Source organism: Callionymus lyra, chromosome 8 (assembly GCF_982586985.1).
Source record: "Callionymus lyra chromosome 8, fCalLyr1.hap1.1, whole genome shotgun sequence".
NCBI lineage: Eukaryota > Metazoa > Chordata > Actinopteri > Syngnathiformes > Callionymidae > Callionymus > Callionymus lyra.
The window spans coordinates 14,493,068-14,507,546 of record NC_141825.1 but is presented as its reverse complement, the minus strand read 5'-3'; the positions used below and the strand labels follow the sequence as shown (position 1 = coordinate 14,507,546).

The 14,479-nt window shown below is 41.8% G+C and overlaps 1 protein-coding gene across 8 annotated transcripts in view; it reads right to left on the bottom strand.

Annotated features, from left to right (window-relative positions):
- Window positions 1-1,053: 1,053 nt before the first annotated feature.
- Window positions 1,054-14,479, bottom strand: part of shank3a (SH3 and multiple ankyrin repeat domains 3a) — a 156,827-nt gene continuing 143,401 nt past the window's right edge. For 4 of the 8 annotated variants that reach the window (XM_087797540.1, XM_087797541.1, XM_087797544.1 and 1 more), the window contains 7 exons: window positions 13,676-13,756; window positions 13,523-13,546; window positions 13,021-13,148; window positions 12,749-12,851; window positions 12,058-12,581; window positions 9,903-11,992; window positions 1,054-5,178 (listed from right to left, as the gene is read on the bottom strand). In XM_087797540.1, the coding sequence (XP_087653666.1) occupies window positions 4,617-5,178; window positions 9,903-11,992; window positions 12,058-12,581; window positions 12,749-12,851; window positions 13,021-13,148; window positions 13,523-13,546; window positions 13,676-13,756 (3,512 nt within the window). In that variant the 3' untranslated portion in view covers window positions 1,054-4,616. Of the gene's footprint in view, window positions 5,179-6,848; window positions 6,884-9,509; window positions 9,557-9,902; window positions 11,993-12,057; window positions 12,582-12,748; window positions 12,852-13,020; window positions 13,149-13,522; window positions 13,547-13,675; window positions 13,757-14,479 lie in introns of all 8 variants that reach the window. The other 4 variants (XM_087797542.1, XM_087797543.1, XR_015712113.1 and 1 more) reach the window with 3 other exon arrangements.

Below are 14,479 nucleotides of genomic sequence, written 5' to 3'. Positions count from 1 at the left end.
ACCAAAGAAAATTCCTAAATAATGGACCCTCTCCACTAATAAAGATTTCTGATATTAATGGATATATGAATATAAATATATATGATATTCTAACTAATTTTCTGTCTTCAATTTAATTTCCGACTTATAATATTGGAAAAATATTTTATATTCTTAAATATTTCCGTATTTATTTCCACCTTTACGACTGAATTACGAGACCACCATCACCGTATTTCTATTCATATTGATTAAAACTAAGTAAAAGGAACAAATAATAATAATAATAATTTTATTTGAGGACGCCCAAGGATGCCTTACAAAGGATAAAAGCAGCACAATAAAAACATTGAAAATACACAGTAAAATACATTTAAAATATTACAAAGAATAAGCCAGTTTGACGAGGTATGATTTGAGTTGTGATTTAAAAATGTCCAAAAAGTCCAACTGTCGCAGGTGAATGGGTAAAGTGTTCCAGAGTTAGTTGTGTTTTGTTATAAAGAGTAATTTAAATGTACTCTTTATAACAAACAGCCACTTTTAATTAAAACTATTTAAATTTTAAATACGGGATCCTGCGGTAGATTTTTGGCAGGTTGTTTTACAAGTTAGCTATTATAGCATTGCTAGCAGACAAAAAGACAGAAATTGTCAGACATAACAATTATTAAGTTGTCCATACACTATAATCCTTTTTTAACAATTGCTTTTTTTGCAAGATAAGACTTTTCTTTTTTTTAAATATTATTTTCATTACGCTGCGGGACATGCTAACTGCTAGCATCTGCTTTAGCAAAGAATTTGGTTAGCGGACAAATGTCGAGTGAGCAGAAAAATATTAAGCAATTGTTGTGAGTTATAGTAAACAACCAGTGGGGGAAAAAAAAGACAAAGACACCATCTTTAATTGAAAAGATGAATTCTAAATCACAACAGTGCCAGAGGAGTTTGAGAAAAACATACCAAAAAACAACCGCTAACAGGTAAGAAAAATGTCCTTCGTCGAAGAAAAGCTAACGGTAAAAACGAATATTTTGTGTTTGTGAAAGGATATAATAAGAAAAGAGCGACTCGTGTTTTAATTATAAATTTATTACATAATATAACAAACATATATCTCTGTGGTGGAGATATCTGAGGCAACATCTCAGATTGCCTCTTAAAGATCAGCCGCCAGTCTGCGCTGAGGACCGAAGAGATCCTTGTTGTTATCGGTTGGGCTTGTTTAAATGTCAGGGCGCCTAAATTTAGAAGTCAAAAGAGGAGGGAGGCCGACGCGAGACAAGGCCGAGGTGTTGCAGTGATACATCCACCGTTTCTACTTCACAGTGCAAACAAGGAGAACGATGAAAGTAAAGTTGATGATAAGATCACTGGTTTCAGTCGGTGACCCCAAAAGATTACCCCTAATACCCCCACATACCCGAACCCTTTTCCAAGTATTTAGATTGTGCTTTGTTGATTACCCCCAAAAAATAAAAATAAGACAACCCTTCACCGAACTCATCGTTTTGATCAGTGTTGTCTCTTCTCAAGCAGATTAGTGTGAGTTCAGCAAACACACACATACACACACACACACACACACACTCCTTTCTTCAGCCTTCCATCTGTCATTATAGTTGAAACCAAAAATAAAATAAAAGCAAACGCAGTAAAACTCACTTGTAGGTACACACACAGGTTCTCCACGGACTGTGTACTAATACACACTTTTACGTACCTGCTCGCCACGGTGTGTCACAAAAGAGTAAAAGACCTATCAAATGTCTGTAGTTCTCAAGATTCTCAGGAGATGGCACCATATTATTGAGTCTCAAATGTTGAAACTATGAAGTCGTCCTAAATTAAAGACAAATATACAAGTATTTTTTGGCACATTTTTTTTTTTTGTTCATTTGTATTTGTTCCTCACAGCATATCCCAAACTTTTGAAAAAAACAAAAGAAAAAAGGCTAGATGGGGGAGGATGAGCTGTCCAGTGCAGAGATATTGTTTGTGTTGCTTCTGCTCGTCTCTGTTGGATACACGTTTACTGTGAAAGCCCCTTTCCTGTGATTACAATAAAGCTCTAATGGACAGAAAAAGACACAATGTGCATTCACTCTCTAAAAACATGTTACACGCAAACACGCGGTGAGGAGGAACAAACACGGCTAGATTCAGGGAACCCAGATGCACGCATGCCTTCTTGGACGATGGGTGGCTTTTTATGTTAGCACCTTGTCATCTTGTTTTGTGCAAATCATCCCCTAGTTCAGAGTTTAAAAGTTCATAGAAAGAATAAAATCTGCTCACCCTTTTTTCCACAGGTGGTTATAACTATGCATATATATGCCAAACATTCATATATAGATCTATATACTTTTCCCAAAAAATTATATGAAATCTATCGTATATACACTGGTTATTCTTTTATTATATAAAAAAAGCAAATAATTGTTTTTTTTTGTTTTCTTTTCAAAGTTATACAAGTGTCATAATGCATGTTTTTTTTACTCTGCCACTCCCAACAGCTGAATGAGTGAAAGAATCATGATTCACACGCTACAAAATCTACCTACAGTGTCTTGAGGGTGATGGATCATCCGAGAGTAAATAAAGACTCCGGGTGGAACCGAGCGACGATTAAGAACCGGTGAGGTCACAGTGAGGCAGTGAGTGCTATTCTTACAAGCAAACACGCTCGTCTCAACACACCCGCCAACCGCTAACACAACGTGGCAGAGGGATTCTGCTGATGTTACATTGCGAGTTTTCAGAAAAGGAAAAAAACAACAACTTGCAGATATGATTTTTAGTCGCCTGAATAAAACTCACTGCCAGCTACTCATTTTGTACAATTGTTCTTTTCTAAACATTTAGAGAAGATTAGGAAATGCTCCGCCCGTTCTTTGTAACCTCTAGCCTGCCTTGTTTTTCTGATTATGTCATTCAGTTAAGTCTGAAGATACAAAGTAGCAGCAAGTTTGCAAAGATCCTTGTTAAACACTGAATTTTTCGAGCTCCCCCCAAGGGGGGCTTCCGTCCTCACCACTGGACTTAAACGTCGACCGTGTTTTGGGGCGACTCTTTAGGTTTTAAAGCAGTCCGACGTGAGGTCGAATGTAGTATCAGAGCCGTTTCTTCAGAAAACGTAATTATTTCAGGTCTGCGATGTCATTTTATATTCTCTTTAATAAAGAGGCCATCGTTTAACAATAAATCCCAACCACTCACAATACACTGCAACACCTCCAACAAGCTTCCATTTAAAAAAAATAGTATATATCATATTGACATCTGGACTATCAGTCATGATTTTGACCCATTTTTATAAAGCTGTAGCTCATATTTTAGCAGATATTCAGACTCGAACACCAGATATTTAGACTCAAACTTTACTTTGGCTTTTAAAGTCCTAAAACGCACTGCAAAAAATTAAATATTATCTCATCAAAATCCATTCAATGCTAATCCAGTTTCCCGACTAACAGCTGATTTTACAAATTCAAATCTCACATATACAGCAATGTCTTCAAGACTAACAGTCGCTCTGATGCCACAATCCACCTCATTGATCTCGTCCCAGAGGTGAGGGGTAAGGAGTCCACCTAGGGGGGTCTCTGCCTCACATTTCGGGATGCCCTTTGTATGAAGGAAGACCATAAGAAATTCAAAAACACTCAAATCTCTGTTTGTGACCGACATGAAATGATTCGTCATGCTACGGTTTAAGAAAAAAGCAAATTCGTATGACAAAGTTTCTTGTTTTTTTTATATATATCTATCTTTTCTAATATCTGAAATATATATATTTATGTATATATATATTCATAGATATAGGTATATAAGTGGTAGAAATGAGTAAACTATTGGTGGAATAGAATCCTCTTTGCCTTCTTTTCTAAATCAAAACAAGTGCAGTTTAGTACATGTTCCTCTCTGCACTTACATTTCCTCTAAAAGCTATTTAGATACATATTTATATCATATATATATATATAATACTTATTTGTATTATTCCCTTTGGAAAAAAGGACTATGAAAAAAAGCCACGAGTGTTGGTTAAACATTCTCCGTATATAATCGATAGCACAGTTTGGGTACTAAAGCGGAGGGGCATCCCCCGTGGTCCTTTCTGTGGAGCTCCGCCTCTGGGCTCAGAAGATTACAAACAGCAGATATAGAGAAGACAGGCTTCCAAGTGTTCATCGTTGATCTCCGTATAATAAATACTTTTTTTTTTTTGAAGGCAACTGAGCTTTTTTCCGAAACTCATCCGTCTCCCTCTTGCGCCTTCGCTTCGCACTGCTAAAGGCTTCGCCGAGGCCTCCAGGATGTTGGGATAGAGGTAGAGAGGATCTGAGTCCTGATAGAGTTCGTGTGGGTGGTACCGAAGTATTCTCAGAAGTGGATCACGTCGAGTCTTGAGGTTGTTTTTTTTTTTTTTTAAGTCCTGTCGGCTCCAGGCATCTCGGTTGGCAGACACTGAAGGGTGTACGCTCCTCAGTGGGGGCACCAAGTGTGGTATGGACGGCTGAATTTCAAACGCAAGATAAACCAGCGAGAAGGAAAGAAGCGCCGTCGCTTTTCCTGACCTCACATCTCTACTCGTCAAATCCCTCCCATCCAGCCGTGTCGAAGGGCAGGGGTCAGCTCTCCAGAAGCTGCTTAAGTGCTCGCTCAATGTTCATGCGGTGCCCGACTCGTATTACTCCCAGCTCCGCAAAGTCATCCTTGGTCAAGGCCGGGAGGTGCGAGCCTTCGATCTCATGCTCTTGAAAACCCGCCCTGTGTTCCCCCAGATTGATGCTCTCCAGCCAGTCGCCTACGTCATACTTATTCCACAGGTGGAGGGGTTTCTGGTGGAAGGGTCGAAGGGCCAGCAGGGGAGACCCTAGTCCGGGAGAGTGGGAAGGCGACGGTGACGGGGAGCGCGAGCGAGCGCTGGAGCTCCTCATCACGAAGCGGACCTCTTTGGGCTCCTGGGGTAGACTGAGGCTGGAGGATTTGAGGATGGTGTGCGGCGGCGGCGTTATCGGGGAGGTCGCCAGGCCGAAACTTGAATAGCGTCCGAGGGGGTCGGAGCGGTCGGGGGAACCCGGGCTCGGGCTGCGACGTGTGACGGGGTAGCGGCTGCCGGGCCGGATGGTGAATGTGGTGCCGTAACTTCTCTGAGAAATGGTGTGAAGTTCACCTAAGCTGCTGAAAAGTCTGCAGGACACAATGAGATTTTGGGTAAATGTTAGACAAGCAGGTGAGAAGTGGATTTTTTATTAAAAAAGTTCATGAAATATCCTGAGCTCTGTTAAAGTGTCCGACACAGAACGTCTAAGGTTAAAACATCCCCAGAGAATTTTACCTTACAATATTCATCCTCAGTCTGGAGGACACATTTGAATATGATTAAATATTAAACATATGCAGCCCTTCCTCCTGTTAGGTGTCCTTCTCAACAAGCTGCTGTCATTGAAGAAAATATGGCATGTTGCAGACTAGAGGGGAAAGACTTTTTAAACTCTAAGAAGGTCATAACTATACTATACGTCCTTTAAGCAAATGCACTTTTTACCCTCATACTCAAACTGTCAAGGAAGTTATGTGACCATGAAACTGACCCATGGTTTGAGACAGAGCTTCAGCTCAGGCTAATAAAAATAACAATTATTTAAGGCTAACACCTGGTTATAACAACAGAAACATAGATCAGCTCTTGTTTTGCTTTTTCCTTTTGTTGGCAAATACATTTTAGACGTTATTTCATTAATCATTTCTGGATTAAATCAAAGATTTACTTCACCCAAAATCCTAATTTCACTAATTTTCTACCCACCCTCATGTCGACCAAAGGGTTCGGATTATTTTCAGAGTAATGTGTTCCTTCTTGTAGTTAAAGGAAAAAATGTATGTTCATATTAAAGTAGCCACTGGAACCTCAGGTGTCGTCTTCTTCATCCTTGTCCAAAAAGGTACTTACAAAAAAACCCTATACCAAGATGGTGCTCGTCTTTAACGTCCCTCTAATATTAAAGCCTCAACAAGGAATTGTTCCGGAAAAAAAACGTAACAAAAAGGCTGTATTTTAAGAGTCTTCAGCGGAAGAACTTCAGGCAGGAGCTTAGTGACTAATAACTTCCACAACAAACAAACTTAAAATACAAAGTTGTTACATTTTTTTTTTTAGAAATATTTCTAACGTCCAGGCTTTAATACATTCATATATTCATAGACGAGCATTATTGAAGTATTCGGATGTTTTTAACTCTGTATTCATGGACCAGTTGCTATGTTACAATGGATTCAACTAACGGATAATTTGAAAAGAATCCAAACTCTTAGTTAACATGAGGGCGAGTCGAAAATAAGTGATGTTTGAATTTTGGGTGAACTATCACTTTAATAATCATAAGAGCTATCTGGGTCTTAAGTAAAAAAAAAAAGTTGAAGTTTATTATCACTTATTTTGGTATATATATATATAAGGCTTATTTAATAACAAAAAGAAAAACAGACCAGGAATCATTTTCCTATGAACAGAAATGGGAAACAATGTTGGAAATATGAATTTTGATACAGATCCAGAGAGAAAGAGAGGCTGTTGTGTACAGTTAAATAACATTGTTTGAAATGAACATTAGTTGCATGATGCACAAATGTCTGGTGATCGGATGAGACAAATGAAACATGATGGATTAAGCGATCTGTGTGTCGGGAGCAGCCATGAGTGAGATTATTCAAACTTTGTTTTTTTTTTAGCAAAAACACGATTTCCTGCACGTGTGTGGACACAAGTCAGTCTGGTTGAGCAGTGGCTGGATTAAAAAAAAAAAAAACTGAGCTAAAGGGAGCTTGAAGGACATGATATGAGCTCCATGCACACTTACACAGTTGTCCTGCCCTCCTGGATGCACAGTCAGTTCTAGACCAATCAGATCAGAGCAGCAGGGCGGAGCATGCAAGGTGAGCAGAGAGAGCAATGGGAGAGAGAATGTTAGAGACTCTCCATGAGACGCAGCCTGCCAACCAGACGTATCAGCTGCTTCATCCCAGTCCACTGCCTCCGTCGGGTGTGTGTGTGTGTGTGTGTGTGTTTGTGTGTGAATATGACAAAGGCAGCAGATTGGGCATAAGCTTGTGAAGGTCTGACTACATGAGAGAGAAATGAGACTACATTGCATTACACAAAAGAAAATAAAAACAAGACAGGAAAAAGGAGCGCACATGTCCCATGACTGAATTCACGTGTATTGACTGATTATCTTGTTGTATAATTGGTACACAAGGCTTTTTTTTTTTTTTAGACAGTGGCTGATAAGACAGTCACGGACCATGGCCGTCCTCAACATAATCACTGAAAAACAAAAACAAAGTTATGCAAGTTACACATGAACAGAGAGGAAACACAAAATCACAACTAAAAAAAACCAAAACTACAGTTTCCCACAAGGCTTTTCTAAAAACCACCCAAAGCTTTGATCAAGCAGCGTGTGAACGAGGTGGACGCAAGACAAGTCCAGCAGCATGTGTGGGTTAAACAGGACAGAGAGGGTGAGTGATGGAGATGCAGTGCAGGGAGGGCGGGGGGGAAAAACGAGTGCAAGGATGAGAGAAATAATGGTGTGCATGATCCTCCCTGGACAGTCGATGTTGATGAGAGATGTAGAATTGAGACACTTAATAATACTGAGGCTTTTTTGTTTGATCCTGATTAACAGAAACATATAAAGTCCTGTTTTATCGCCTTAATTTAATGTTTAAATGCATGAAAAGCTGACTCTGTGCTAATTGACAACACTGCTCAGCTTTTCATCTAAAGTAAGTGCTTATGTTTAGGTGGATTCAAGCTACAGGTACATAATCAGAAATACAAAACAATGGAGTGAATTTGAAGTGGGACTTGGACTTCTGAAATATGGACTTAAAGGTGGGGTAGGTGATCTTGGTTTTGGATTTAAAATCACCTATAAGCAAAGCCATTTTCTTATGGCTAACAGTTAGGAAAAACATTATGACAACATCTAGCAACATCAAAAACAACCTAAATAACAAATGTATTAATTATTAATTAAATGTATCATTTTATTTATTTAGAAGTTCGACTTTTCAATCTTGGACAGCTGTTTCTAGTGAGACTGAGAGAGCACAGAGACGATATAAATCGGGGCAAATGGCAGTTGAGTTTAACATCACCATCCAATCATTATGATGGGTTTATTAAACAAGTTACTACATTTAAATGTTAAATGTTTGCTGTGTTCATATTTGGTTAAAATAAATGCTCCATCTTAATCTTCACTGAGGAAAAAGTAGGAAAATTATTCTCTTGATTTTTTTTAATTATTGTCCCTTGTTTATTAGTGTATTTCCCATTCTGTTTAATATTTGTACTAGTCACACTGTTATTTTTGTTTTAATAAGTATTTTGATAAGATGTAGCATTCAGTCAGCAACAATAACTGATGATGAAGCAAGAGGTAGGGCTGTCCCAATTCTTAGTGCAATATTTATACACCTAGCCCTTGACACTCCTTTTTAAGGGGTAGACAAAGGAATAGGGGTAAGAGGGAGAATTGACCCTTCATATCAGTAACGACTATTGTTACTAAAACTTTTTTAGCAATAAACCTAAAAACACAAGCTATCATGTAGTAATACAGAAAACAATTCTATGCATTGGCTGTCACAACTGAAGAACAAAGTGATACATGTTTACCTGCATCAATTACATTAACTATGCTACAGTTGGTCCGTATTAAACAGCAACTATGCTGGTAAGACACAGGCAAACACGCCGGTCCAATATTAAAAACGATAAAATCGTTTTTTGGCAAAAATATGTTAACGTGAAACGCTAGAAAGTATTGAAATGTGTAAAGGTGACGTTTCTGAACTCCACTCGAGATGAAGTTGCTAATGTTCACCAGGTGAGGACTGTCTGGTTGTCAATGTTAGGATCATGGGGGGATGGTTAAAAGATGACTTCAGACATAGCACACCATTAATTCAGCTATGTTCAAATATATCTGAAAATACATCCTTTGATCTCCAAGGTTATCACTGATCCAACAGTTCAAGACGGTAAGATAACTCTTACCAGTTCTTATCAGTGATGACCACAATGTGCAATGGAGGGATAGGATGTATCTCTCTTTATATCATTTGAACATCTGCCTTAGAAAAAGTTCAAGGAACAGCTTGGAGGGTTTCTACTAGCAGGCCTGCAGGTTAGAACCCAATGGTCTGAGATACTCGAGGCTCATGGGAAGTTCGTGCCTCCAGACCAGGTAACCTAGTTTGCATCAACAAATATGTTACAAATGTACAAAAACATTTTATTTTTTTTACCACCAGAGTTGACACAACATGAGCACAAACTACTCAGCTAGTTCCTCTTAAGAATACATTTACACTAGAAAATCTAGTAACATCCTAAATTGATGCAAAAAAGGTGACACGTTTACCAAAAAAAAGGTTTTATCTTCAGTGGGATTAGTTGACAGGCTTGTCAGGAATACATATTTTTGTCAAGAAAAAATGTGTGTTACCCTAGAAGCTATAACCTTAAGGTTTTGTCTCTTCGGTGTCCTCACATCTGTAGAGATATAAAGGTCTTCATTGTACTTTTCCGTCATTTCAATCACACAACAAGTTAGCCTTCAAATTGCACATTAAAATAGAAATATGCCAAAAAAATCTGCAGGCCTGGAAAAAAACAGTTTCTACTTAAATCTGTGTTGAGTTTTAATATTGTTCACCATGATAAAAACATAAAAACAATCCCTATTATTTCGCTGTGAATTAAGGTCAAAGATTAACAATGTTGCATCTATTATTAAGAAGAACAGTAAATAAGTGTTATGTAACTTTATTTTAAAACTGTTTTGCTTCTCTCTTTGTACTTTTTGTCCTGCAAATCCGTATGCTCTGTTTCCTCTTACCTGGCACCTGCCACAGGCGACTTTCTCCCAGGATCCAGAGATGTTCCTAGTGGCTCCTCCCCCAATGACCTAGTGTCTTTATTGAGCTGCTGAAGTCTTGAACTGAGTTCACCCATTACAGACGGTTTAGACCCTTCGTCCATACCCAATCCCAGCCCTAACCCCCCTAAGTTGCCCAAACTACCAATACCAAGTCCCACTCCTGGCCCTCTTGACTCCACAGGGTCCCCCCATAGTTTGGACCTCCGCTGAAAGAGGTAGCGTGGCTTAGTAGGGGCTAGTCCGGTGACTGAGGCTGAACCACCAGCGGGTAGTCCCACTCCTCCGGCAGCGGCAGCTGCCAGGGCTGCAGACTGTTGTTGTGACAGTAGCTCACTGTCAGAACTCTGCTTTAGCAGAGGGTCCCTGAAGGTGACAGAGCCCTTACTGCCTCCAATCTGGGACTTGAGTCGTGGTTTTGGAGGCACTGGTGGCTTGTCGAGCACAAAAGTCTGCCCATCGGCATAGGAAGTGTGTGTCGTGTGTGTGTCTGCAGGCTCGCCGCTTTCTGAGGACAAAGTGGACATGCTAGAAACTGTGGAGACAGTGCTGGTGGTCTCAAGGTGGTGGTCTCGCTCCCTGTCGCTGGAGCTGCGGGTGTCAGCCTCCTCCACGCCCGAGTCAGCTGCAGAGCCAGACTCACCCACTGGTCGGGGCTCCAAAGGCTCAGAGGTCTTCCCTGAGACAGCTGCTGCACTAGACAGAGGTTTGAGCTGGGAAGGCTGACTTTGGGTGGGGGTCAAGGAGGGGGTCGTCAGTGTGGACGGGGTTTGGGGCGTTATTGTTGTCGGGGTGGTTGGGGAGGTGGCATGTTTAGTTGGGGGTGCTGCTATATTTTGTGCCCTTGCCAACAGCCCATTTGAAAACTCATTCGGAGGTGGAACAAGACCAATCTTGCGAAGTTCTTCTCTTGTTTCCTCGTCACTAGATGAAAGCATTGCAGGAGGTAAAGTCACTGTATATGCATCCATGTCCTCTTCCGAGCTTCCTGGAGCCAGACTCTTCTCTTGCCCTGGACTTGCGGGTCTTTGGGCTGTCGGTTGAGCCTGGAGTTGGAACACAGTTGGGCTGGGCGACTTGACACGTGGACTTGGAGATTTGCATTGGTCTTTTGGAGTTGGAACAGCCGTCTGTTCTGCCTCTGAACCCATCCCCACGGCTTGGCCATTACTGGTAGCATGGACCATGACCAGACCTGCGGTTTTCTGCTGTGATGTATCCATAATACTGATCAACATGCTTTTCTTATCCTCATACTTTTTCTCCTCTTTCCTCTCTTCTACTCGCGCCTCCATCTCCTTTCTGAATGATACTGTTGTTTGGGACGGTGACCACTGGGATTTGCTAGGCTGAGAAACAGATGCTAGAAGAGATCCAGCCCCAAAGGCTTTAGAACTTTTTGATGAAAATGGAGGAGATGATGGTGCCCCTTCACCATGTAGCAACTCTTTGGTCTGAGTGTCAATAAACATTATGCCGTGACCCGCCCTATCCTGTTTAGTCCTTGGTTCAGGGCTGCCAGTTGGAGACTGGCTTTGGGAGTTCAGTGCCCTTTCCCTTGCGGCCAGCGCAAGAGCTAATGGGGAGTTAGGGTCCAAGGGCTTTCCTGTAAGGGGATGAATAAAGGTGGTTCCGCTGGGCAAGGGGCTAAGTGCCAAGGCAGGAGGGGGAAGCTGGCCCAGCTCTCGTGTAAGCAATCGTTCATCAATGGAATGAGACTGAGTCAATGAAGGGACTTCCGAGCTGGCGGTAGAAGCTCCCTCCATAGTTCCGACAGAAAGGAAGACAGTGGATTTCCTCCGTTCTTCTAGGCGACGCTCCCGATCTTTCACTGCCCCAGCTATTGCAGCGGCAAATGGACCCTTACCCTGGAGCACTGTCTCACCGTGGGCCCGTATACGGTGTTGTTCTGCCATCAACTGCTGCTGGTAGTACTCCGCTCGGCTGGTGTGTGTCTGCCCATGCGTATGTGGGTGTCGTCCTGAGGGTGAGCTTTCCCGTGAATGGGCAGCTGCTAAGGCTATACTAGCTTTTTCTTGTGCATCTTCCACCTGGAATGAAACAATGAACTCAACCAACTGATACAACTTTTACAGGAATTGATAATCAAACCTACCTGTAACTGTTTCACAAGGGGGCTTTTCTTCCTTTGCGGCTTTGTGGGAGTGTAAAGTCCAATGCTAAATTGACCTACATTAGCATATGGGTTATCAATAACCCTGCCTTTTCTTTTGATTCGCTCGGGTGGTGTCACAGCAGAAGGACGGGAAATTTCAGTTGGCTCCACAGGGAGATGGGAAGAATCCTGAAGGATAATCATAGAGCGAGCCTTTTTCTGTCTTTCAATATGTGAAGCTTGTCGTTGAGCAGACTCATAAGGCAGATCTAATGAGGAGGGCTTGAAACTGGAACGCCCCCCAGGGTCGTGGCCCTGACTCTGAGTCCTGGATGGAGGTGGTGGGGGACAGAATGCTGGGGGCATACCAGTGTCGTAGTAATAGGGAGGAGGAGGGGGCGCAGTCTGTGGAGGGGGAGGGATGGGGTGAGGCTTGGGCTCTCGAAGGCTGTCTGTCATCGAGGAACTTCGGGGGAATCGATGCTCACCTGCCAGGGCAGATAGCCGATCCTCCTCTGTAGCACCTGTAGGAGGAGAGATTGCTTATTTTAAAGGCTTTTTGCCAAAAAACAGGACCTCAGATTTAAGCTAAGTCGACAGCGCAACACAGGAAATATTGTCCAAAGTTCAATGACAAATTAAGCTATAATTCATGTATATTATCTAAAAATGTATAAAAAACGTATTTTACCAAATGATTTGGTCCTTGACATTCCCTTTGGAAATGGTATATGACCCCTCTCCATGCCCTGAAGACCTCCATGAAGAGTCATCCCTTGTCTCTCAAACAGTGACTGCAACAAATAAAACTGTGTCAGTTGAGGCAGCATTTGTTTACCTCAGAAGAAGAACCAGACCAGGTAATTTGCCCCTATCAGTAGAAATGTTTGTGTCTGATCATGAATCAGGCTGTTTTTGTCAGCTTGTTGAAAGGCTTTGTGTATTTCGTCAGAAGGCACTCACACTGATCTCTGCTGGTGTTATTCTCCTGCTGGTAGGCCGCTGTTTGACAGTAGCTGCTCTGTAATCTGCCTCCAAGGGTTGAGAACGTAATATAGACTCCTGGGATGCCAACATTTCATCGAGCCTCTCTGTTGAGAAAGCAAATATGTTAACAAAACACAAGACAAAGGTGACACTCACTGTGCCAACTTAAAAACAAACTGCTAGCGATCTGAGGTAATTTGAGTTTTTCTGAATTTCAAATTATCTTTAAACTGAAAGACTTGACCTACATATAAAATAAACTCTGTGACTATCTGCTCAATAAAAATTCTCATTCAATTTTCAGTAGCGTGAAGTGACTAAATCTCTCTGAATTTTAAATAAAACCCACAAAACATTTCTATGCTAGAGAGAAAAAACAGATGGAAAATGAAAAGAATGAATTAAAGTTCTGTTTGTACTTGTGAATGCTTTCTGTGATAACCTTCTTTAATGTGTTCATTTCTTGCCTCAGACTCACCTCCTCTTCTTCTCCGAGCAGAAGCTTTGTGAGAAAAAGATAGAGTCAGCAGAAGAAGGGGAAACATTAAAAGAACAGGCCAAAAGTGTGAAAAAAGAAATAGCGCAAATATGGCAAGAGAAAGAAAAATCGTATCAGCAGGTTGGCACTCACCCAGTTCTTCAAGTTCTGCGGTCATGGACTTGGAGCGTAGAGTCAGGGTGGTGCTGGGAGCCCTCTTGGGGGGTGGCGGCGCTGAGGAGAAAAGGCATGGAGTTGAAGAGGAAGTGGGAGGGAATGAATTTCCTTTGCCTTTGCGGCTGAGCGCCCTCCTGAAACCCCCAATGCGTCCGACCCATCCCGTCTTTGCAGCCTTCACCCGGTCAGGTGAGGTGGTGGCGTCGCTCCTCGTGAGGACCTTTTTCACCCCACGATTGGAGCCAATTTTCTTCATTCTCAGTCCAACGGGTGGTGGATTCTTAAGGCGTTCTATTCTTCCTCAATACCTCTAGTAGGGAGCCCGAAGGCAACAAACGTACAGCTCCATCCTCTTTGCGACATCCTCCGCCTTAGAAATATCTTCATCGGACCAACCTTACTGCTCTTTTTAGCTTGAGTTCTAGTAGGTTAGCACCAACATGCAATATATATTAGAGATGAAAAGCCAAAAGTCCAACACAGAGCCCAAACCTCTATCCAGGTCATCTCTCAAAAAGCAGTTGGATCTCCTCCAAAAAAGTATGCTAGATAAAATGCATGTCAAATAAAGTCTTGCCGGTCTATGGAAAAAGTGTATAGAGCTGAAACCAAAGTTTCAAATCCAAGTTTCCTAATGATGCCTCCCAGAGCGACTTGATGAGCTCACTGCGCTCCCCGGGCTAACACTGAATGCATCACTGCAGCGCACCGAAAACCTTTAAATCCCACTGAGCCCGCGACACAAGATCCCAGCTATCCTGCGTCTGCCGCTGCCGGGTG